General features: G+C 41.9%; 1 protein-coding gene across 1 annotated transcript in view; it reads right to left on the bottom strand.

Annotated features, from left to right (window-relative positions):
• The window catches only part of LOC147176593 (neural-cadherin), a 222,590-nt gene that overhangs the window by 13,079 nt on the left and 185,661 nt on the right, over nucleotides 1-23,850 (bottom strand). The window contains 7 exon segments of the mRNA XM_086071071.1: nucleotides 154-398; nucleotides 5,603-5,786; nucleotides 8,617-8,881; nucleotides 14,076-14,242; nucleotides 16,009-16,189; nucleotides 19,838-19,961; nucleotides 20,396-20,523. Of these exon segments, the coding sequence (XP_085927197.1) occupies nucleotides 154-398; nucleotides 5,603-5,786; nucleotides 8,617-8,881; nucleotides 14,076-14,242; nucleotides 16,009-16,189; nucleotides 19,838-19,961; nucleotides 20,396-20,523 (1,294 nt within the window).

Raw genomic sequence — 23,850 nt, 5'->3', positions numbered from 1 at the left:
TTGGTATAAAATTTCTTTTTTCCGCAAAAAAATGCTATAAATACAATTCGTTTTGTAAATACTAATAAATAAAAAAAAATGTTTCCTGTAGACAAACAGATAGCAAACCCTAAATTCACTGTACAGAGAGACAATGTAAGATGGCCGCCTTACCAAGTAGGGCCATGAAGCAGATGCAGATGGCGAAGAGGGAGCTAAAGCTGAGGCCGATGTCGTCGCTGTACACGGCCAGCGCGGTCTCGCACAGGCGCCCCCGGTGGCCGTCGGGGCAATGGCAGGTGAACTTGGACGGCGACTGCGCCACGCACGTCCCGCGGTGGCACGGACGCGTGGCGCACAGCGTGTACGCGCACGACTTCCTGCTGCCGTTCACGCGGACCATGTGGCCCGGAGGACACCTGGAGAACAACGACAAGAAACGTGACAGCAATCCACTTCGAAATCGACTCTGATACAGGCAAACAATCTACTATGAGCAAAAACGCTACGAGAAAGAAAGCAAAGTACTTTGAAATAGGAGAACAATGGACTGTAAAATGAACGCATCATCTCATGTGAACTCAAATGGCAATCTGATCTGAAACAGACCAAATAAATATGTTCGTAATCTGCTGGGAAATAGAACAATATATTGTGATGCATAACAAAAATCGACACAAAAATTGAACAACAACACACTCCGAAATAGAACAATCATTTACTGTGTGAAATCGACTTTGATTTGGTACAACAATCTACTGTGAAACAGAACAACAATAAACTATGGAAGGAAATAAAACAATCAACGTTGACACAGGACAGCAATCTACTGTCAAATTCATATTTTCTATGAACTCAGTAATCTCGCCTGAAACAGAACAACAATCTACTGTCAAATAAAATGCATTTAACCTCCTGTGAACTCAAACAGCATTCTACTTTGAAACAGACCAACAATTGACTACAAATCTACTCTGAAGCAGAATACGCTGAAATCGGCTGTGAAACACAACATTTATTTTCTGAGATATTTCGCCAAAGTCAGATACTGCAATTAGCTTTCAAGTGGTATAAACGAGAAGTCGACTCCCCCGCTTGACCTTTTTACGGGCGCGTTTTTTTTTTTTTTTACGGGACCTTTTACGGCAAAATTTAACACCTGCTCGCGTCCGCTCCCGCCGGACACTCAAGCCGGCCTGCGGATTGCCTCCACCTCTCGGGAGAGCCTAATTGGGTTTGATTCACGCTGCTTGCTCCAATATAAAGAAACGACGACTTCTCAAAGACGAGCAAAGTCATTGATTGCTGGCAAGTTGAAGCAAGCACAAGAAAAGAGACACAATACTACAGAAAAAAAGATGGTGGCTGTCCGCAATCTATTCTGATAGAGAACAACGAAAAACAAAAAGTCTCCTCTGGAAGCACACAACAGTCTAAACTGAACAACAACAATCTATTCAGAAATAGAACAACAATCAACCGCACACAAAACAACAATCTCCCGTGAAAAACAAAAAATACAGGGTTTTTCCTGTGTACAAAATTCTGAGGCGGCCAGCTCCACCTACAGTAATTTTTAGACCATAAGCCGCTACCTTTTTTACTTGCATTCGACCCTGCGGCTAATACAAAGGTGCGGCTTATCCATCGGGTCACAAGGGGGCGCACTATAAAGGATGCGCAAGAGTGTCAGACAGAGCAAAACAAACCAAGTCAGCCCAAAAAAGAGAGTTGTGGTTGTATGTATTGGAATTGGGAGATAGAGCTCCTGGGTTTGCTCTCCGGCCGGTGGCCCCGGCGGGGCCCGGGGGTCGTCCTTTGGCGCTGCCGCGGCCTGGGGGGCCCTGAGGTGTTGCGCTTGCTCTGTCCCGGCGGGGGTCGACGGCTCCCGTCTTTGGTGGAGATTTTCATGCACGCCAGATCCACCGCACCAGCATCTATCGAAACTCAGACACAATCTGCTTCCTCCTCGGGTCATTGAATCGGTGGAGGCTGGCTGGTGTCTGTGGATCTCACGCGGCTTCGTCTGTCCTTCCTTCCTTTTCTCGGTCTCTCCTTTGGTCTCTTGAGGTCTCCCTGATTTTTTTGGGATTTGTTGGAATTTAGATGCTTCTGGAGTTAGTGAGGAATTCTGGTTGGTGGCCCGGTGGGTGGTGTCTGGCCGGTGCTGGATTTCACTTTCCTTTGTTTTCTTTGGTCCTTCCTCGGGTCTCCTGACGGCGGTGTTCGGTTTAGGTGAACGGTATGGGATTTTTTCTAATAGGTTTTTGGTGAGCTAACGAATACACACACACTCGCACGCACGCACGCACGCACATACACTTACACATACAAAAAAAAAGAAGAAAAAAAAGAGCAATGATGATGACATTACCGAATGAACAAAAGTTTTTTTCTTTTTGAAGAAAAAAAAAAAGAAGGGAGATAGAGCATGAAAGTGAATAAAAAGAGGTCAAATAAAACGCCAGACTGCTCCTGTAGTCCACTTCGTTCACCCCCGTTTGGACCCCCACCCATTTGGCGATGTGAACAATTGATATGAATTGGAACAACAATCAATGGCGATTGCTGGCGAGTTGAGCCAAACAAACCTGGCAGACTACAAAAAAGGCAGCGCTTGTCAATCATCTCGCGTGGTGGTTAGCGAGGTGTCGCCGCTAATGAGATCGGAGCGTAAACATTCAGCTTTCGCAAGTGGAAACACACCAACATCTTTTATGCATGCAAATTCTCCACCCAGAAATGTTTTTCCCCCTTTCAAAAAAAGAAAAGAAAAAGATAGCAAAATAAAAAAAGTCTGATTTAAATGTAGTCTGCATCTCCCGGCGTCATTAGCAGACTTTATCACTGACACTTAACGCTTTACAGCCTCGTTATCGCGTCGCCGTACTTTGTGAGGAAAAAAGGCAGACGATGCGCTTAAGGACTCCTACGCTTAAAATTAGAAGAGAAGAAAGAATCATGAGACGCTCGCTATGTTGCAGGAGAAAAAGAAACAGAAAATTGTCATCAGGTGTTTATTTTGAGAGTAAACAAGCTGCCGTAAACGGAGTGAGAACAGCCACAATTGTGCATCTGACGCTTGTGTGTGTTTTCTTTGCATGCAGATCTAAGAAAAAGACAAACTCGGAAATTGTGTACAAAAGCTACGACGGCGTATTAGGGACATGTATAAATATATATTTTTTTAGAGGGCGGGGGCAATATTCGGAGAAAAGAACTCGCAAATTTGCCACTTTATAAAGTGGCAAATTTGCAAGAAAAACACAGAAACTTACAAGAAATACAACTAGCGTAGCTATAGTCTAATCATGTGAGGATTTGTTGGTGGTTAATGCGACACTGTTTATAAAATGAAAAGGCAGGATGGAGACGGATTCATTCTTAATTGAAACTTTACTCGTCATTCACCGCAGCCAGAGCGACAACACTTCCTGATCAGCTGACTAACACTAACCAATCAGAAGCTAGCATACTTTAGGTCAATGCAAGCGAAAGACGCAGAGCAGCAGATTCAACACATCAACTTAGATACTTGTACAAAAATAAATAAATAATTAAATGGATGAACATGTAAATAATAATTCTGGAAACATAAATGTATACATTTTAACAAAATGAACTGAAATGCTTGATCCTTCGCAAAGTGAAGCAGGCGTCTTTGTCGCTGGCCGTACACAACGCTTCAAAGAGTGATTGCTTAACATCAGATGCTTAATCTATGCTAAAGCAATTACTATCTTCTTATTTGGAAACCCGACCAAAAAGTATTGGCACAAACAGTCGAGTAGTATGATACGTGTATTTCTGGTAAGTTTTTTTTTCTTTTTCTCGCAAATTTGCCACTTCATAAAGTCTCAAATTTGCCACTTTGTGAACTCGTTTTTTCCTATATTGTCCCCGTCCTCTAAAAAAAATATATAACGTGGCCCTAATACGCCGTCGTACACTATATATATACAAAGTATATACCACTACAAGTTTTCAATGTTTTTTTTTTACAATTGATCAATTGGCAAATAAATTACAGTATGGCAAAAATAATTTTGACACAAGGGAAACTTGCTTCCTGATAATGGAAACGCTCGGCGGGCCATCTTTGGCCCACGCCTGCTATGCAGCTATCGAGTGGCTAGTAAAACAAAGAGAACACTTAGCGCCGCCGCTTCATCTCGCTCAGCGCGGGGCAAGACGGAGACGGAGACGGGAACCGCGGAGGAGTCGGATGAAAAGGCACAATGAAGGAGGCCGGAGGCGGGAAAAAGACGCGCGAGAGTGGATCACACGGCGGACACATTAAAAGCAAAGAGGCGGAAATGTTGCTTATTAGCTCCCAGAGCCAGCGGGCGGCCCCGGCTTCAGCGCCTTTGAAGGCGCCGCACGCGGACCGTGGGGAGGGAGGCGAAGACGACAAGCACCAGGAGGACGTGGACAATGAGAAAGAGGAGGAGGAAAAGGGAGAAAGTAGAGGACGAGGCCAGAGAAGAATATGATGAGGAGGAGAGGGAGGACGAGATAAAGGGGCATGATGAGGCGAAAGCGGATGATCGGGAGAAAAGGAGGAGAGGATGAGGAGATCAAGAAGGAAAAAGACAATGAGGAGGATAAGAAGAAGAGGAAGACAAGGAGGACAAGGAAAACAAGTATGACAAGGGGAAAAGGGAGGAAGAGTGGGAGGATGATGACTATTAGGACGATGTGGAAGACAATGAGCATGAGGTGGACGAGGAGAACAAGGGGAAGGAGAAAAAGAGGAGGAGAGGAGGAAGGTGTGCTTGAGGAAAATGTTGACGTTGGAAGATGATGAGAAGCGTAAGCAAAGAGTAGGAGGAGAAGGAAGATCAGGACGAGGAGGATAAGAAGTAAAAGAGGACACAGAGGCCGAAGAAGACAAGGAAACGAGCACGATGAGGGGAAGACGAGGAGAAAGAAAATGAGGATGACGATGAGGACGATGAGGAGCACCAGGTGGACGAGAAGAACAAGGGGGGAGGAAAGCGTCAGGAGCAGGAAGAGGAGGAGAAAATGGAAAAAGTGTCGTAAGACGATGACGATCAGGAGGACGAGGAGAACAAGGGGACAAAGAAAATGATGATGAGGAACACGAGGTGGACGAGGAGAACACAGGAAACAAGGAGGAGGAGGAGGAAGCCTGGGATGCCATCTGACCAAAAAGAATCCAGATGAAAACATCCGTGTTTACTTTTAACGAGTCCACAGTGGCAGAACAAGTTGGTTGCGGTCCATTTCTGAGTGGCGCGAGTGGCTCACACCTCAAAGAGAATCGATAAGCAACTCGAAACCCTCCCAAAAAACACTTTTCACATAAAGAAAAGGTCCATTTGCCTACTTTTTATGTCTTAGCATAGCAACTGTTAGCATGTTTGCATTTGATCAATTCTCCAATAAAATGCTTTATGCCAGAGTACCCACTGTTATGCTACATAATTAGCATAACCCTTGTTAGCATGTTACTGTTGTTTTAGCATAGTCAATGTTAGCATGCACACAATTAGCATGTTAGCATTCAACCTATGTCAAACTGACTTCAACACATTAGCGTGCAACGTTCCAAAATGAACAATGCACTTTTAGCACTGTTAGCATGCTACGTTTAGCTCACCTGCATTCGTGCACTCGCCACAGGTCCACGCAGGTGAAGGGGGGGCTGCACTGGTTCCTCCTGCAGGAGTCGGAGGGACACCCCGTGGTGAGGCCTTGTGCGCTGACCTGCGACACACCTTCCCGTGCGCTCTGGCTGTCCATAGGCAGGTGCCGGCCGTTCAGCCGCAGGTCCCTCATGCAGCCTGCGGGGGGCGCAAATATCGTTATGCAAGGATGTCAGTCAAGTGTGTGGAGGGTTACGGTTATGTGTGTTTGTGTGCGTTTGGCTTTGCTACATTGTGGGGCCAATACACATGTGTTTTTCAAGGTTTAACTACCATTGTGGGGACCGACTTGAAATTGTGGGGACATTTTGCTGGTCCCTCCAAGTTCAGACCTCTTCGTGAGGGTCAAGACTTGGTTTTAGAGTTTAGGTTTGAATTGGGTTATGGTTGAGGTTACGGTAAGGAATGGGGGTATACTGGGGCAGTTTAAAAAAAATGAAAGATTTGAGTAGAGTAAGTAGATTTGAGGGGAGGGGGGGGGGGCAATTTTACACGATAAAAGACCCATAAAGTCTTACATTCTAAAGTTATATTTAAGCATAAAAAGTTTTGGGTGAAAAGATTTTAGCAACACAAACATATTTTTTTTAAGAAAAAGTTGGCATTTCAAAAAAGTTTTGTTTTTTGAGCAAAATGGAAATGAAGGCTATCACTATCAAATCTCTTATTCCATGGAATTAGCCCTTTATATGCATATATCATAATCATAATCATAATCATAATATTAAGATCAATTGAGTGGATATAACAACTAATTATTTATTATATTTTGTGCATGAGCATTATAACACAGTGAACACACCCGATAAAGTTAGCCTATGCAAAATGGTTAGCAATCGCGATTAGCATGAGCGCGCTAGCGATTACCATTTAAGGTGATGATGAACTAACACTATCTACCAATTAGTTCACACATACAGTACGTCATATCATATTACACATGTAACCGTAGCCCATGAACAACTGGAGCTGACTGTGCTATCGACAATGAGCTCAATAAATGCTTGCATCTGCAAAAAAAAAAACGCCCGTGTAGAAACATGGACGGCGGCGCAAACGTCAATTTATCCGTCAAAAAGTCAACTTATCCAACTGTTTCTTCAGCATATCTTGAAGTATCTCCAGACAATATTGAAGTAAAACGTGTTTCTACAGATGAGTCCGACACGATGTGTTTACCAGGAAACATGAGAGGGAAACTTGAGAATTTTGCAGGGGAAAAAAATGCTTCATCCTGGAAAGCCTAAATGCTAACTTTAGACGTCTTAGAGCTTTTTTTTCTTTTATTCGTGAAGCTGCAAAAAAGGTAGGCGCAATCTTGTGTCATTTGTTTCCACTGGAGAACGACTGGGAGACTTTGAAAATGCTGAGTAGGAGGATGCATGCGGAAAATGTGCCGCTCTCTTCTTGTGTTGTTCCATTAAACTCTGCTGGCGTGCGTGAGATCTGCAAAGCTGGCTTTTTGCAGCCGATGAATTTCCTCTGCAGCTTTGACCAGTCTGCTGTGACGACTTTGTTTACATTTTCCTCCCTCCTAATTTCTCGCATGTAAATGAACGCCGAGCGTACGAGGAGCATAAGCCCAAACACTCTTTTATCTGCGCCAACAGTTTTACTCCTGTTCTCGCCACATAAATACGGTCAGGGAAAAAAAACATGAATTATGATCTTAGTCCCAATAAATTGCCTTTTTAAGGCATTTGCCATAAACAGAATTTACAAAAATCATCCCTCGAAGCCTACAAAAACATCAAGCGGTCATGTAAAACAGGAAGTAAGTCTGCCATTTTGTTTTTTAGGTCATTCACTGTCTGCCATTGATGAGTATACGTGTCAATGAGGGTTTTCTGACGGGGATAGGCGGGGAAGAGTCGGAAGCGGTTCCTCTGTAAATTCCAAGCTTGGAAGCAACTTTACTGATGCACAACCACCAGTGGATGGCAGTGACGCACCAATTTAGGTACGAGTTAAACATACCTTTGTTCTATTATTGATTATTATTATTTATTTTATTTTATTTTTTTTCCTTTTCTTTTTCTTTCTATTATTGATTATAAAGGGACAGTGAAGACTATCACTTCTCTCAGTTATGTAGGTTTGGTGTATATATAATCATTCAACACAAAATAGTGTGTATAAAAAAAGAAAAAAGGAAAAATATTCTATGTCTGGCTGAAGGGAAAATAACCACGGTTTGATATGTCCTCATGTAACCTCTTATATAAGGATATGTTGTTGTCCTGAACTGTTGTACGAATCCAGGGGCCCAACAATTTGTAAATAAAGGGCGGAATCAGCCTGGGAGTGAATACCTTGTTTATACTTCCCTGCTTCGCAAACATGTTTTCGAGAGTGTCTGGGAGAGGGCTTGGACAGCCCGGCCTCTCACGCTCACAACTTTTTGTTAACGAATAAAAGACGGAGCGGCGCGCGGTCCGGGCAGAGTGAGCTGTGGAACACGTACGATTGCCCAGCCGTTTTGCAGCTCGTTCTATCCGGACCGTGGGCTCTCCGGTCTAGTGATGATGATCATATTATGCTGCTTAACGTTGTAGTGTATTGATTGCTGTTTGCGGGGAATAAAAGGTACGATTATTCTAGCACAGTACAGGTGTTGATTGCTGTTTGCGGGGAATAAAAGGCACAGTTATTCTAGCAAAGCATATCAGTCTCTGTGTATTCATTGTTGCCGCCGACCACTCACGATCCTGCATAAAAATATAAAAGTGAAGTAGTGTTTTCCACAAAACACTGGCATTGAATGTTATTTTTCAGGAGTCTTGTGAAATTTGAGAAATGTTTTGTTCAATTGATACAAAATTCAAAGGACATATTGTCCCTGTCGGACGAAACATGACTCAACCATCATGAACACACGATGAAACAAACAGGAAGTCTGCCATTTTGTCCATCCAGCAGCGTCAATATCATGAATCCAACCCAAGTGGGCGCTGTTGCACGGACTTACCCTGGAAGCTCTTGTTCAGGGCCGAGGGGAAGGCGCTGCCCAGCATGACCAGCGTGGGGTCGATGACGATCTCCCGGCTGCGTCCCGGCGACCCCGTGACCTCCCGCTGGCCGCCGCCGCCGTCCAGCCGCAGCGTCATCTCGTTGTCGTGGCGCTCCAGCGACACCTGGTGCCACTCGCCGTTGTCCAGGCGATACGTGGGCACGCTCAGGTTGTGGTCGCCGTCGCCGAGGTTGTAGAACACGCCCAGCAGGCCCTGAAGAATCTGATTGGACAACAAATCGTTGCCATCAAAATCGACGTCAGTCCAAATCTGGGCTGCTGTTCTTCTTTTATTTGTAACCCTAATCCTGATTTGAAAGTAATGTTGAACACCCTAAAAAGTAAAGACCTAATCCAGTCTTTAAATCCTATCATAATCTTGAAAATTTGACCCTGTCTTAAAACCCTTATAAGAAACTCTCACCTATTTCCAATCCCTGATTTGAAACAACATCCCTTGTTTGAAACCCAAACTCTGGCTTGAAACAATGGTTTGAAACCCTCATAGTGTCTTAATGATTACATTAATTTGAAATCCAAATCCATGCTTGAAACCGCAAATAAAACCACAATTAAACCTGCTTGGAAATCTTCACCCCGTCTTGAATCTCTAAATTGAAACCCAAACCGAGGTTTGAAACATTACCGGTAAAACTTCCTCACTTCCTTTATCTGAAATCTTAAACTCTAAGCCTTGAATTTGAAACATTACCCAGGTTTGAAATTCCAACCCTGTCTGAGAATCCAAATGTAAAACCTTTACCCAGTCTTGAACATCTAACCCTGGCTCAAAACCCTGATTTGATATCTACGCAATATCTTGAAACCCTACTTCGAAATCCTAAACATGATTTGAATTCCCGGTTTGGAAACGTAATGTAATTTTTTATTTTATTTAAAACATTCTTAAATGTAAATTCAGTCGAGTACATTTAACAGAGTAAAATTTACACTTGGAAGAGAGTAAAACAAAAAAAAAGTCACTTCAAGTCAACTTCAGCTTGGGAGACAGCCAATTTTCTCCCTGAGCCACGCAGCTTCTGCTGTGCGTTAGCATATCGCTCGTGTCAGCTGGAATCTTCGTAATTTAAAGAGTCCAAAAACGCTGGTTTTGGTCTCCTCTCAAGCTGAAGGTTGTGAGTTTGTTTCTTAACCCTTGAGTAACTTTTATTAAATTTTATTATTTGTTTTAATTAAAAAATATATATATTTTACTCTCTTCCAAGTGTAATATTTAGTCGAACCGTTGAGTGATTCTTTTTTCTTGTTTTATTTTACTCTCTTCCAAATGTAAAGTTGACTCTATTTAGACTGGGACCTTTAAGTGACAATGTTTTTAAATTAATTAATTAGTTTACATTCCCTTCTCTTACTCGTAAATTTGACTCTATTTAGAGTGGGACCAAATAGACTCACGGTTTAGAGTGAAATTGACTGTACGCAATTGAGCGTGTACAAGTCACTTGTCACACGAAACCTGTGCTTTCCAATACTTCCTTTTGTGTGACAGTTTTGCCAGTTTTAAGTTGAGCACAATTCCAAATCGACGTGTGAAATATCACTACGACTACTCGGTACTTCAGACGAGTCGCTTTGTGGCGCAGAGTGGACACAAACATTTGTTTCTCCTTCACACTGACATCTTTGTAAAGCGCACACACTGAAGCATGAAAAAACGTCTGCCAGCTTTCATTTTGCAAAAGAAATGCAATCAAATGAAAGAAGAGCAGTTGTTTTTTGAGGACTGAACGCTTGTCCTCATTTCAAAGCGCTTCCTCCGTGTGCATAATTTCCTTCTCGTCTCCTCCTCCTCCTCTCGTCGTCTTTCTTGTCATCCTCTTCTGCGCCATCCACGCAAGCATGCAGCCAGATGACAGAGGAAGACATGAGAGGAGTTGGTGAGAGAGGAGTGGGCGGCCGACACAAAAACAGACAACGCCGCTTCGCCTCTTCATGGAGATGAAGACGGATGCGGCAGGTAGCCGAGCCGTAATGGCAGGCGGAACTGGTCCTCATGGATACCATTAAAACAGGACATTGCCCACAAATCGGCCTAAGTGGGCGAAACTGACTGAACCAGTTTTTGCAATAATACCCAACCTACTTGGGTCATTTGCATAACATGTGATCATTTATTTAAGAAAATATGATTTCGCACTGCAGCAGCCACGACAATCACACTTAAAGTCCCATTTTCAAAAAGTTATTGATGATTTCAAATTGTTGGCATTGATAATAGGCCATTGTTATTGACCGAGAAAAATGGCAGCGGCCCAATGAAATGCAATTCTTGCATAACAGTACAGACATAAACAGCTTTCGATTTTACATGGAAAACATATTAGGCAATAGGAGAAAAATCCCGTGCAAAAAGAGAATTAGCATCTTCAGAAAATGAGGTGGTCAACCAAAAATGAATTGCAGTTTGTCCTGACGGAGAGGCAACAACTTCAAACTTCCTTCGACATCTGAAGTTGCGCAAAGAACGGTAAGTAAGCTAATGGCAGTTGTTTATCGGCTAATTTGCGTTGCTAGCCGCGTAGTTAATGAGACTCACTGGTAACACATTTCAAACACGGTCCCCGACTCCTAAATATTATAATCTACGATGTTATTAAAATGACTCGAAAAGGACTTGAAACTCAAAGTGTAGGACTTGTGAATCGCTTGAGACTGGTCAGTCTTGACCTGGGACTAGACTCGCTCGGGGCTTGAGGGCAAAGACTTGAGACTTGCAAAACAATGACTTACTCACACCTGGAACCGACATTATTAAATGAAGATAAAGTGAAAATATTTAGAGGCATAACTCTTAATTAACTTGAAATAACGGCATCAAACCTGCGACCCACGCTGTTGCATTCTTTGTTTGAATTGATTTCCCAGGCCTTTACTGCAGCCTTTTTCAGTTCTCGTCTGTTTCTGGGTTTTTCTCTCTTCGGTGTCCTCTTCAGGAGGTCAAATGTGGGCTCTATCGGGTTAAGGTCTGATGATTTACTTTGTGTTGCTGTGTTGGCAGCGTGTTCCGGGTCATCGTCTGGTTGCACGATGAAGCTTCTCCGTATCGGACAAAAGGATTTTGTAGACTTCTGAAGTCATTCTGCTGCCGGCATCATCAGTTACATCATCAATAAAGACGAGTTTGCAGAGGCAGCCATGCAAGCCCAAGCCATGATGACTCCGGTGGAATTCTGAAGGATGGTTGGTTGGACGGATGTTTCATTTTCATCTTTTCATCTGAAACCCAAATGTCTTCAGTGTACAACAAAAGCAAAGGAATTATTCGGTTCCAATACTTTTCAAAGAAGGTGTGCGCGTCATCACCAGCGCTGTCTTGTCAAGAAGTTAACTTTGTCTTGTGTGCGGCTTGCGCGGCTCTCCTTGAGCTTGATGCTCATGTTGCAGCTCCTCCATCGAGTCTCCTCCTTTCCCGTCGAGGCCTCCCTCGTATTCATTCCTCCTCACTGTCCGCGCTTCCGTCGTCTCGTTATTCGGTCCCAAAGTCTCACCGCGGCTCATTTCCAGGCTCAGCCGTGAACTCATTAATTCTATTTACAATCCGCCGGGCCTCTGCTTTTAACCACCTGATTTTAGCCCCAATTAAAAGTGAGCAGAGCACAAGTTGGACTCCTGCCGGGTTCCTCCCCTGGCGCGAGTGCGTGTTTGCTTCTCATCTTGGAGGAGGCGGGAAAGAAGGTGTGGTTTAGTTGAGTAAACAGTCCCGCTGTGGGGCGATGTCAACCTAAATATGGAACTGCTTACTAACATGGCGTCAAGCCAGGGTTTCAAATTCGGGCTGCAAGCCAAGGTTAGGATGGCAATTTATGCTTTCAAAATGGAGTTAGTGTTTCAAATTAGGGATTCAAGGCAGGGTTCGACTTACAAATAAATAGGCAGTAGGGTTTCAAGACAGGGCAGAGGGTTTCAAATAAAGGTTGGACTAGTCAAGATTAGGGTTTTAAAGTAGAGTTTTAAGATAAGCGTGGTAAAATAGTTTCCAACGAGGGTTACGGTATCGAAGTATCGTTTCAAAACAGGGTTTATTACAAATGCCAGAAAATTGGCCACATGAACCACCTACACATCATTCAACGAAACAATAAACAAAACAAATTGATGTATGAAATACATACAAATATCTGAAGCAGACTGCAATGAATGCCAATAAAAGAAATGACTTGAAAAAAAGGATGTGGAAGTGAGCAAAAGAAGAGTTCATGCTTTCCCGGCGACGTTGGTGAGGATGAAAAAAGTGCAAATAAAAGAACAATTAAATCCTCTCGCAACAGGAAACTCCACGTGAAAAGATGAACGCGGTTTGATCAACACCTGTGGAGTGCAGACAAAGACAGCGGGAAAAATACCGGTTGAGAAAGTCACAGATTTGGGTATTAAAAAAAATACATGAATAAATCTGTCAGATGTTTGAGTGTGAGCGGAGTGAGAAAACAAAACACAAACATTTTGTGCATTCACTACTTTGGCAATAAAATGAAAACGTCCACGTGTTGTTTATACTTTAGATGCATGAAATAATTCTATGATCTGCTGGATGTTAAAACTTTATCAAAATAGGAGAAAGACATTACATTTTTGGTCCATTTTAGCATTTCATGAAGTTACAAATATGCTAAATTTGAATAAACCCCCAAAAACCTGTCCTGTTGGGTGTGAAAAAAAATGCTCAGGGGATCAGCAGGATGGTACTACGCTATGACGATGAATCCACAGTATCACCAAGGGCTTCTCCTAAATCCAAGATTTCAATCAAATGAAATAATTCAACAAGTCTGGGTGTTTTGCCCTCTCATTTACTCGTATAACTAAATGAAAGCATGGGAAAAAAGTCTACCGGCCTGGCATGGAGAATCGACAGAATCCATAGAATCACACCGGTTTCCTTTTATGTCAGAATTTCATCAAAATGGAAAGAAATACTTTTTGTTGTTGTTCGTGAGTGCTGTTAAATACAAAACGTAATGTGACCCAAATGAAAACGATTGATAGCATGAACGGAATTTGCGGCTCTGGTAAGCGGATTATGAATCTGTTGCAATGCCTGGATTTCTTCTTTGAAACCTTTTTTCTTTATTTGATTTCATAATTCGTCAAGATACATGTTTTAGCACCAGGTTAAAATCTCAAGTACTGTTACAATAAATTTGAAAATGATCAGAAAAACTGTGATTTGATTTCAAATAATTCACTGAAACGGGTATGACGAAAAAACGAATGAAATGAAATCAGTTTCTTCTTCCCCCTAGAATGGAATGAATCTCTCGAGTACTGTTGCAAACCAAACTACATTTTAACATGATGGGGATTTTTTTTTTAAATTAATTAAATTAATAAAAAAATCTAAAAGCCCTTTCCCCTTTTCAAGACAAGTGTGTTAAGGAGCCGTTTCAAAGTCTTACCTCCAGTCTGAGGTACTCGCTCTGCTCTCTGGAGCTCAGACTGAGCACGGTGCTGCTGTGCTTGCGGGTTCGAACAAGGACCTGCACCGACGTCCTACGGGCCGGCAATGGCGAGGCCAGCTGGTAGCGCACGTGGCTGTGGCCGTCGAAGGAGTACTCGGGAACCTCTGCACAACAAACTGCACGTTATATGCCGGGAAGCAAAAAAACACAGCAAGGATTGGAGATGTTGTGGATGTTGCTGATGATTTTGTTCCCCCAGGGTGAGTTCACACAACACCCGTCTCTCATCTCCAAATCGTGTGCAACTTCCACTTCACCTTTCATTCCGGCACGCTTAAGAGGCCAAAGCGTCCTGCTGGGAGGCAAAATCGCACACTTGGTGGTTTGTTTTTGTTTGCTGCGGCTTCATCTAAAAATGACTTTTTGCTTTTTGCTTTACATATATATATGTTTTTTTTTTGCCTGAAATATAGCTGCAACTCCAAAAATGACTTTCACGATCTCGCCTCTCATCTCAGTTCTTCAGGATAACCGCCAGACGGCACAAATAGAAATAAAAACACTTACAACTAACCAGATATATTTGGGATAAAATTATGCGGTCTTGTCTGCTTTAAGGTGTACTTGTACTGCAATGTAAAACACGCTAGTGATATGCTAGTGTTAGCTCATGAACCGAAAATCCTAATGTTAGGCTACATCTGGGAGGCTAACATAGGGACAGTCCCAGTCCCGTATTTTGAGTCCTTGGTCCCACATCCCAGCAGATATCGCCAACTTCATCATTTTGTCCCGATATTACGTCCCAATTTTTTCCCCAGGGGTTTCACACAGTGTTCTAAGCGGTTTCTACGATAAAACCCATTAAATGGGAATTGAACTGTTAAATTCCTTCCTATTTACTCCCAAATTCACGTTTGCATTCTCAATGGCATCTGGATCTAAACGGATGTAGCACGCAGGTGTTGAACAGATGTAGAACTACTTCCTGCTTTCACATCTAAGAATCATGGGAAATGGAGCCCTACTGTCCACTGTGGTCGCCAGTCCGACACCGCAAGATGAGCTTTCTAAGGTTGGATAATGGTGAATGCAATGCTTAGCGCGGTTGACCTGGAACCAAGATAGCATTTAGCATTACTTCGAGATTTCAAAATCTGCTCATCCTAGGCTAACAAGCTTAGTTTGCTAAACTTAGAGGTTTCTTAGAGTCTTGAGTAGCCTACTGGGTTTATGCTTGATGACATGACAAAAAATGTTTTACTCGTATGGAAGTATTTTACAGCTATTGCCCATGTCTAAGCATTTGGCCTTTTCAAAGGTCTGCACTCTAGTGAGCTTCCAGGATAGACAAGGTAATTAACAACACTCCACTCCACTCCTATTTTGTGGAATTGTAGAATTCCAAGGAAAAGTTTTTTCATGTCTTGTTTTTTTGTCATTTTGTTTGATTTTCACACATTTGTTTCTTCCCTTTGGAGTTGTCATGCTGTGGATGTGTCCCGTTGTTTCATTTGTTTTGGATGTGACGCCTCGCACGTGTGATTTAGCGAGCGTTTGTCTGGCTGCCAGTTGTTGTTGTCAGCTCCTCTGCCAGCCTTTGTTTCATTCTGTGTGATGTATTACATCCATAACTTTGCGGGCCCTGTCGTTGATCATTGATTAGCGCTCAATCAATTCTGTTCCTGCTTTGACATAAAACAACAGTCCCTCAAACCTTGCAGGGAACAAAGCGACTCATTTGAGCTCAAATGTTTCATTATAAATGAAGAAACACCAAGTGTTGGCTATCATCCTGAACAAGACAATTGATGACATATCGAGCGTAAATTTAGAGGACCGACCTACCTACCAGTTTATTGTTATTTTGTGCCTATGGCATGCTCAACTTTTGCATTTTTTGAGGTCAATTGTGCGACGCTGTCCTTACCCTCTTCACACTGCTGCCCGCTGTATCCGGGCACACACTGGCAGCTGAAAGAGCCCCACTCGCCACGGCAATGTCCGCGGCGTCCACAGGACGGGTAGCCCATGTTGACACAGCTGCCATCGGTGGTCTGGCAGCCCGGTGAGCTGGCCTGCGAGTCGGCCGGGGAGCTCAGATCGTACAGCTGCAGGACGCCGATGACAGGCACAAAGACAAGAAATAGAATGGGCTATGAAAAGCAATGCGGTGGATGAGGAAGCGAGACATCTCTCATCTCACTTTGCTGGAGTTCAGTGATTGGAGAAGCTGCTGGAAACTCAGACGGAATGATGAGAGGTCCGAAGGGGAGCCTTTAATACTACACTCCTTGAAGAACTCCCAAGTTCAACAATTCAAGCCCAGACATCGAACTTCACTTCAACACTTCCAAGCTCCCAAGAGTCTCGAGTTGGGAAGAGAGGGTTTATGAAGAACTTCACTCTAATCTTTTTTCACATGGCTATATCGGAGCACATGGCTACTGCTTGACAGTCATAGATCTGGTGTTCAAATCTCATTTCGAGTCTGCCTCAAATTTTCAAATCAGTCTCTTATTAACCTCTCAAAGTCACTGAGTCACCCCACAAAATCTTGGTTTTGACTCAGCTCAACCCTTCAACCTGTGAAAGTCATGGTCTTGACTCAGTCTTAGTCTTGACCTGGTCTCAACCTCACAAAGTCAGGGGTTTGACTCAAACTTAGCCCCACAAAGTCTTGGTCTTCACTTTCTTGGCTTCACCACGTTGTCGATTCCTCAAAATGCTGGTCTCAACCTCTTAAAGTGTTGGTCTTTGCTTGATCTTGACTCGTTCACGACTGTGAAAGGTCATGGTCTTGATTAAACCCCTCTCAATCTTGATCTTGATTCAGTCTCGACTTGACTCTGTGTAAACCCCTCAAAGTAATGGACTGAACACCTGTAAGTCCTGGTCTTATCTCGTGTTGGCTGTGTCTCAACCCTCAAAGTCTTGGTCTTGACTTGGTCTAAACTACTGAAAATCTTTGTCTTGAATCATCTCGTCTTGACATGGCCTCCGCCCTTTATCCTTTTGCTCAGCTTTGGCTTCTTAACTTTTTGACCCAGTCTTGGTCTCCAATCTATTTCAACCCCTACAAAAACTTGGTCTATTTGTCTCTAAGACAACCATCTGTTTTAGCCTTAATAGGATTATCAAACCTTTAATCATGGTCGAGACTCCTTCTTGGTCTCAACTTCTAAAAAGTACCTATTGTCCTTTGGTCTGTATGGCAACCACCTGCTTTAGAGAAGTTTAGCCGGGCGTCCCAACCGCCTTTGGTCTTGTTTTTGCATGGCTATAGATAGCATCAAGTGAGTCAGAGTGAGTCTGCAGCCTCATTAAGTTGACATGCAAATCAGGTGTCGTGACATGTATTTACAAAAATAAATAAAAAGACAGACACAGCTTATTAAAACACAGACGACTGACGCATTGATCTTGTTTACACTAACCCTTACATTACATCCACTTTCTATGCTTTATGTTCCCTGCTGCTCACTTTTTGATTTATGACTCAACATTTCCTTTCCTGGCTGCTGCTGCTGGGTTTCACGGATCAATGCCTAAGGAGTCCACAGTACGGCAGTCGACTGAAGGGACAAAAAAATATAAATAATTTGAACAACCAAACTAAACAGTTGAGGTCATACAAAATGTAGGAAAAGGGAATTAAAACAGGCCAATCATTTAGTAGGCCCACAATGGTCACATTTTGGTTTAGCTTTGTCTGAAGCCCTCAAAATGTCCAAGAGTCATGCTCTTGACTCAGTCTCAGTCATGGTCAAGACTCAGCTTGAACACTAAACTGTCTTGGTCTCGACTTGATCTCAACTCCTGAAAGTCTGGGTCTTGTCCAACCCCTCAAAGTCTTCATCCTGACTTGGTGTCAACACTCAAAGTCTTTGATTCAGGCTTGACCCTCAAAGTCAAAGTTCCCCTCATTCATTGACTTGGTCTTGACTGTGCTTTAACTCACCAACCTCTCAAAGACATGTAACTGACTCAGGTTTGGTCTTGATGTTGTCTTAACCCCTTCAAGGTCTTGACTTGGCCTTTGTCTTGACTTTGTCTCAACCACTCAAAGTCCTGGTCTTGCCTCAGTCTTGGTCTTGACTGAGACTTCATCTTGACATCGTCTCAACCGCCCTCAGGGTCTTGACCCAGTCCTGGTCTCAGTTGCAATGCTTCATTCTCAACCTATCGGTCTAAATCCCCCAAAACCTTGTTAACACAGTCTCAGCTCCTCCGGTTTGTCATCCAGTCTCTGTGTCGTAGTTTGCTAAGCAACAAGTTAGTGCACCAGCTGGAAGTCAAGGGAATTTGAGACTCGTCAAAACAGTTGAACTGATGAACTCCAAGTTTTTCTTCTTCTTTTTTTCCCCTTGAAGGCAAACCAGAATAAATCATCTTCACTTTTTGGACTGAAATGCATGGCTCCATTTGGGTTCACAGAGCGGTCAACTGTATACTTACAGATGAGAGTGTGCATCACTTTATATATTTATTTGTTCTGCCTTTTGTGTCGGAATGTGATTCACACAACACATAGTTCGTTGTTGACGTATGATTTGCTTTGTTGTAAATGAAGTCTTGGGGGACTTAAGGCCAAATAAAGTTGATTCTAATTTGCATCGCAGTTTCATGTGTTCCTATATTTTTTTATTTTTTTATCATAGTTACTGAAAATGCTATTAACACCTACTGTATATTTCCCCGTTTCACTCATTCCAAATTTTCAGATGTTCTTTTTTTTTTTTTTTTTTTTTTTTACATTCTGTTTTTTTCTTTTGACAATTTTGGGACCATTTTTACTCAATTTTGAAAGTTTTCACAAATTATTTAAAATGTTTCCCTCATTATTTATCATTTCCACCAATCTTGTCACCCATTTTAGACAACTTTCACAAAATTTCACTGTAATTTCTAGACCATTTTCAGTGTTTTTAAAATAATTTTGAACATTCATGTAGATTAATTCTTAAATTTTCCCCACAAATTTAACTTATTGTAACCATATTATGCATACTTTAGACAATTTTTACTTGACCGTTTCAATATTTTTTTCTAAATGTCTTTTACATTTTCATGAATCCTTAATTTATTCAAGGACAGTTATTTAGACTTTTTTTTTTTACATTTATAGTCTACCCTGCGACTGAGAACACAATATTGAATAACGCTCCAAGAATGTCTGGCACTCCTAAAGGAGGTGAGCAGAAAGTGCGCTATTCAGTCTGGTAGGCTTCGGACCCTTCAGATGTCTGAAAAAAAGATAGAATTCATACTTTCATACCTACTGTTTGAGTCAAATAACCCAAGCAGCATTCAAAGGCCAGTGAGGTAAAAGCATGCCAGTCACAGGTTAGCACCATGCTAAGCTAAGCAGAAAACAGGATCTGGGGCTCACATTTCAGGCTCTGGAGGCTCACAAAGGCCACCGTGTTCACTTTAGTCAAGCTTGAATTGTTCTGCTGGAGCAGCGAAAGGTAAAAGCAAACCTTGACAGTTACTTGGAAGTCTGAGCAGTCAGACTGCAAAATCCACTTCACCTTCCCCAGTGCACTCAGAGGGGACATGGATGGAGGATACAAAAAAAAGGACACTACTGCTGGGCATGACCTGACATTTTTAATTGAATTGAATTTTCACTTACTTTAAATGTTTTTCACTGTTTAATTGTTGATCAAATATGTTGCTATTGTTTACTGTGTGAGTGGTAGTATGATTGCTATGAGTTCATTGTGATAATGTTGTGTTGTTTGTGTGCATTTCACCTTGCTGTCCACGACGAGGTTACGTAGGCATCCCGTGAAGTGTTTGTGCTGAAGCTGAGGATAAATGTACGGAATATCTTCGTTGACTCCGCCCAGCTGCAACACTTGACTTGTGTTCAGGTATCTGCAAAGTTCACATTAACAATGCTCAGCATATTATATACATACACGTGCCCCAACTCACGAGTTGTTCACGTTTTTTTGTTTTGCTGTGTGAAGTTAAGAATAAAAATGGAACTATTAAGGTATGATAATGCCCTTTAATGAACGGTACAAACACAAATACAAAATGAGAAGAGTCCCAAAGAGCCGCTGTAGGCCACAACTCATGCTCAGCCGCTCACACGCAAACTAACTGGCCAACCAGCCTCCAGCTACTGATGTCACTCACAAGGCCACACCCCTTAGTCATACATACAACTACTACAGCACATAGAGTAATTACAGTTTAAAAAATCAATTTAAATCTTTCCATGACTTTTTCTTAAAAATGATTTTTATACACAGTGCTGTTCATTATTATTCTTATTATTATCAACAAAAAGATTGAAGGCGTACCGGTCGGTGTTGGGCGTGGTGCCGGTGACTTCGCAGGTCGAGTGGTCCTCGGTAGTTAGCCAACTTCCCAGACCTTCCGTTTCCATGACGGCCGCCCCCGAGCAGCGATCCAGGGTGAAGCGAACTTCCTGAAGGTTAAAACAAAACAAAAACAACAAAAAAAGTCAGTTTTGCGTAAATTGAGGTTTTAAAGTTGGGTTTCAAATCTGGATTTCAAAATATGGCATCAAGGTTTTGCAGTAAGGACTCAAACTCGGGTTTGCTTTCCAAACAAGGGTTGGGCTTTTAAATGAGGATTCCAAGAAAATTAGGTGTTCAAGTCAGAATTTAAAATTAGAGTTTCAAGTAACAAGTTTTCAAATTAGGATTAAGATTTCTACAGGCCTTGGAACCGTGGTTAGGTTTTCAAATGAGGGTTTGGGGCCAGTGTTGGGGTTTGAAAGTAGGGTTAAAATAGCGTTTCAGTGTTTAGGTTACAAAAGAAGGATTTGGCTTTCAAACAAGGGTCAGGCTCATAAAATTAGGCTTTCAAGGCAAGAGAAGGGGAAGAGGGTTTCAAATTAAAGAGATCGGGTTTTTAATTAGGGCTTCAAAATCAGGGTTAAAGCCATGGTTAGGGCTTGAAGGGTTCATGTTTTGGGTTAAGGTATCACGCCATCTTAAATGTGATTCTAAGAATAAAAGAGAATTATGCAATATCCGTATTAACCTATTCTTTTTTATATTCATGTAAATGCTCAAAATTCATAATAATGACTTCTTTGTATGGCCACTTAGTGTGCATCCATTTTCATTTGCATAAAGTAGCAAAGCAGGTTGGTGCAACAAAGCATCTGAACAAATACAAATGTGACAAAAGATTTGTTTTTTCTTAATCCACCTGCCATTCCTGAAGCGTAACCGTGGCAACTGGAAACAGCCCACAGCCTTTTAAACACTTGACATCCATGAATGACTCCACAACATACTGCAGTACTTTAGCGTCTACTCCACACACGATCACAAAACGACAGACAGACGGATGTTTTTTATTGACAAGGCATCTATATTTGAGCGGAGGTGTCTATCTAGTGAATGGGAAAAGTCAATCAAATATTTGATTTCCTCAAGGGTGTTTGTTGTTTGCTTCCTCAACTGCCAAGTCGGGACCAGGTGTTATATTGGAAGTAAGGTGTCTAAACAGACAAGCCCGAGTACATCACTTTACACCCAGAAGAACTTGTCTGTGTATTATGAATTCATTTGTTTATTCTCAACAAAATCTCGTGGCTTCTCATCCGTTATTTTCAATGAGGTGGCATTCATTTGAGGATCGGCATTCATTATTTGCATGAATGAAAAACTAAATGTATATGAAGTAAACGTCTACTGTATTTGAGAGGAGGCCCGTATTTGACAAATGTGTCTGTCAGATTTGTTAAGCGTCTATTTGTTTTTTATGTGTACAATATTGAAAAGAGAGGTATAATTGAAATGAGGCATTTATTATTTCCAGAGTTGAAAACAGTCTTAACCAAGGGCCATACTTCCTCAAATAACACTCTGGCGCATTTGTTTATTCAATTGCTGAGCCGGGACCTGGTGTTTTATTTAAAGTAAGGTGATTATTGAAGACAAGTATTAATGGAGCTCATCCAGCTAGCGAAGTCCGTGGTCTCCGTGGAAAGGCTAACCAAATCAGGGACTTCCTCTTTGTGGTGATGAACGGCTTTCAAAACTCCCTTTGATGCTTTTAAGGGCAAGTGAAAAATGTCAAGGTTTTCTGGCCAATTGACTCCATTGAAGCAATTTGTAGTCAAAGAAGACAAATGACGTGAGAACATGTTTCTTGTGTTTAAAAGTAAAAGCCCAATTCGTTAAGTGTCGCCTGAGGTTACATTTTTGGTGCACTAATTAAGTCAACGCTGTGCCCTGATTGGCTGCTGGGAGACGAGTTAAAAAAAAAGAAAAGGGCCCTTCTGGGCTGCCTGAAAACATCAAAGGCAAAAAAAAAACGTGAAAATGAGGCCATGCGGCGCGGCGTTCGTCCTCGGAGGTGAACAGCTGCTGGCGGTTCTCCTGTCACATGACTTGATTGGACGATAATTGAAATCTTCTCGGTTGGGAATGTGACAGGAAGTTGCTAGCGTGCGGGCAAACAACACCATTAAAAAAGGCTTTGAAGGGACCAAATAGTGGCCAAGGGCATTTTTCTTGTTGCCTATTTGAAGTCAGGCATCTATTTGATGAGAGGACATAGCACGTGATTAACTGAGACACGGAGGTCTTTAAAACTGAAGGCCACTATTTCAGGAAGTGTTGTAGATGAGGCATCAATTGAAGAGGTAGAAATTCTCATGTAAATTTAGAAAGTCAGTACTACAACCTTTTTTCATTTGGTTGGTAAGGTGTTCATTTAGTCATGGCAAGGTGAATTTGCTTTTGAGTCTATTGGAGAAATGGCTTTTATTTGTAGAAAGGCTTGTGTAAAGTTAGAGCCACAAACTTTTTTCTTCTGACTCAGTAGGCGTCTGAGGTGAGGTGGTCATTTATGCGTAATTGGATCATGGCTAGGGGCATTCGTTTAGTCAAATACTGTGAATATTTGAAGTAAGGTGTATATTGGAGAGGAGGATTGAAGCATTCTTCCCATCACTTGCCTCGATTGGACGCTAATTGAATCCTCCCACGCTGGGAATGTGACGAGAGGTCGCTTTCACGTGGGGAGTAAGGCGATTAAAAACGCTTTTTGAAGGGCGACATACATGGAATGAGAGATTTTATGCAAATTATTCGTCGCAAATTGATTGCAGCCAATGGGAGCCGTTGAAAACCGAAGTAAAGAATACAGGTTGAATTTGAGACAAAGATGATGATCTTTACTATCATGAGGGTCTCAAGCGCTCTTGAGGGGCTTTGGCTGTAATTATGCGGAGAAAGGCACACCCCCCCGCCTCCCCCTAGGTTGGAAGTTCTGCTCCGCTTCAATTTTACGTCGGACTCATCACTAAATTAAACATAATCCAAGGCAGCAATTGAATTGATAATTAAAACGTCAATTCATTCATTTAAATGTGAAATTAAATCATGCATAGCGTTAAACAGTTAGTAGTTACCTATTTAATGAAAACATCAGAATGTTTATTTTATTTAAGGACATTTTTAGACGTTTAATTATTTTTATTTTTTTTAAATGGGTATTATTTTTAGTCAAGGTAATTTTTATTTTATTAATATAGTATATTTTTTAATTATGACATTTATTTTTTTAAATATATTTTTTCATTATTTAATTTTTTTTTTATTTAATTTAATGCTGTATTATGTAGTTATTTTTATGGAATTACATTTAATGGCAGTGTTTAATGATGGCATTTATATAACTATGACATATTTGGTAGTTAGTCTGCAAACTTGGAATTCAGTAGTCCCATTTCCAAACAAACCTTTCCTTCCTTAACAGTTGCCAATCGATG

Source organism: Leptonotus elevatus, chromosome 3, assembly GCF_054856555.1.
Source record: "Leptonotus elevatus isolate MCC_2025b chromosome 3, RoL_Lele_1.0, whole genome shotgun sequence".
NCBI classification, from domain to species: domain Eukaryota; kingdom Metazoa; phylum Chordata; class Actinopteri; order Syngnathiformes; family Syngnathidae; genus Leptonotus; species Leptonotus elevatus.
Note: the sequence above shows the minus strand (reverse complement) of the source record. Positions and strands in the feature narration are given on the sequence as shown.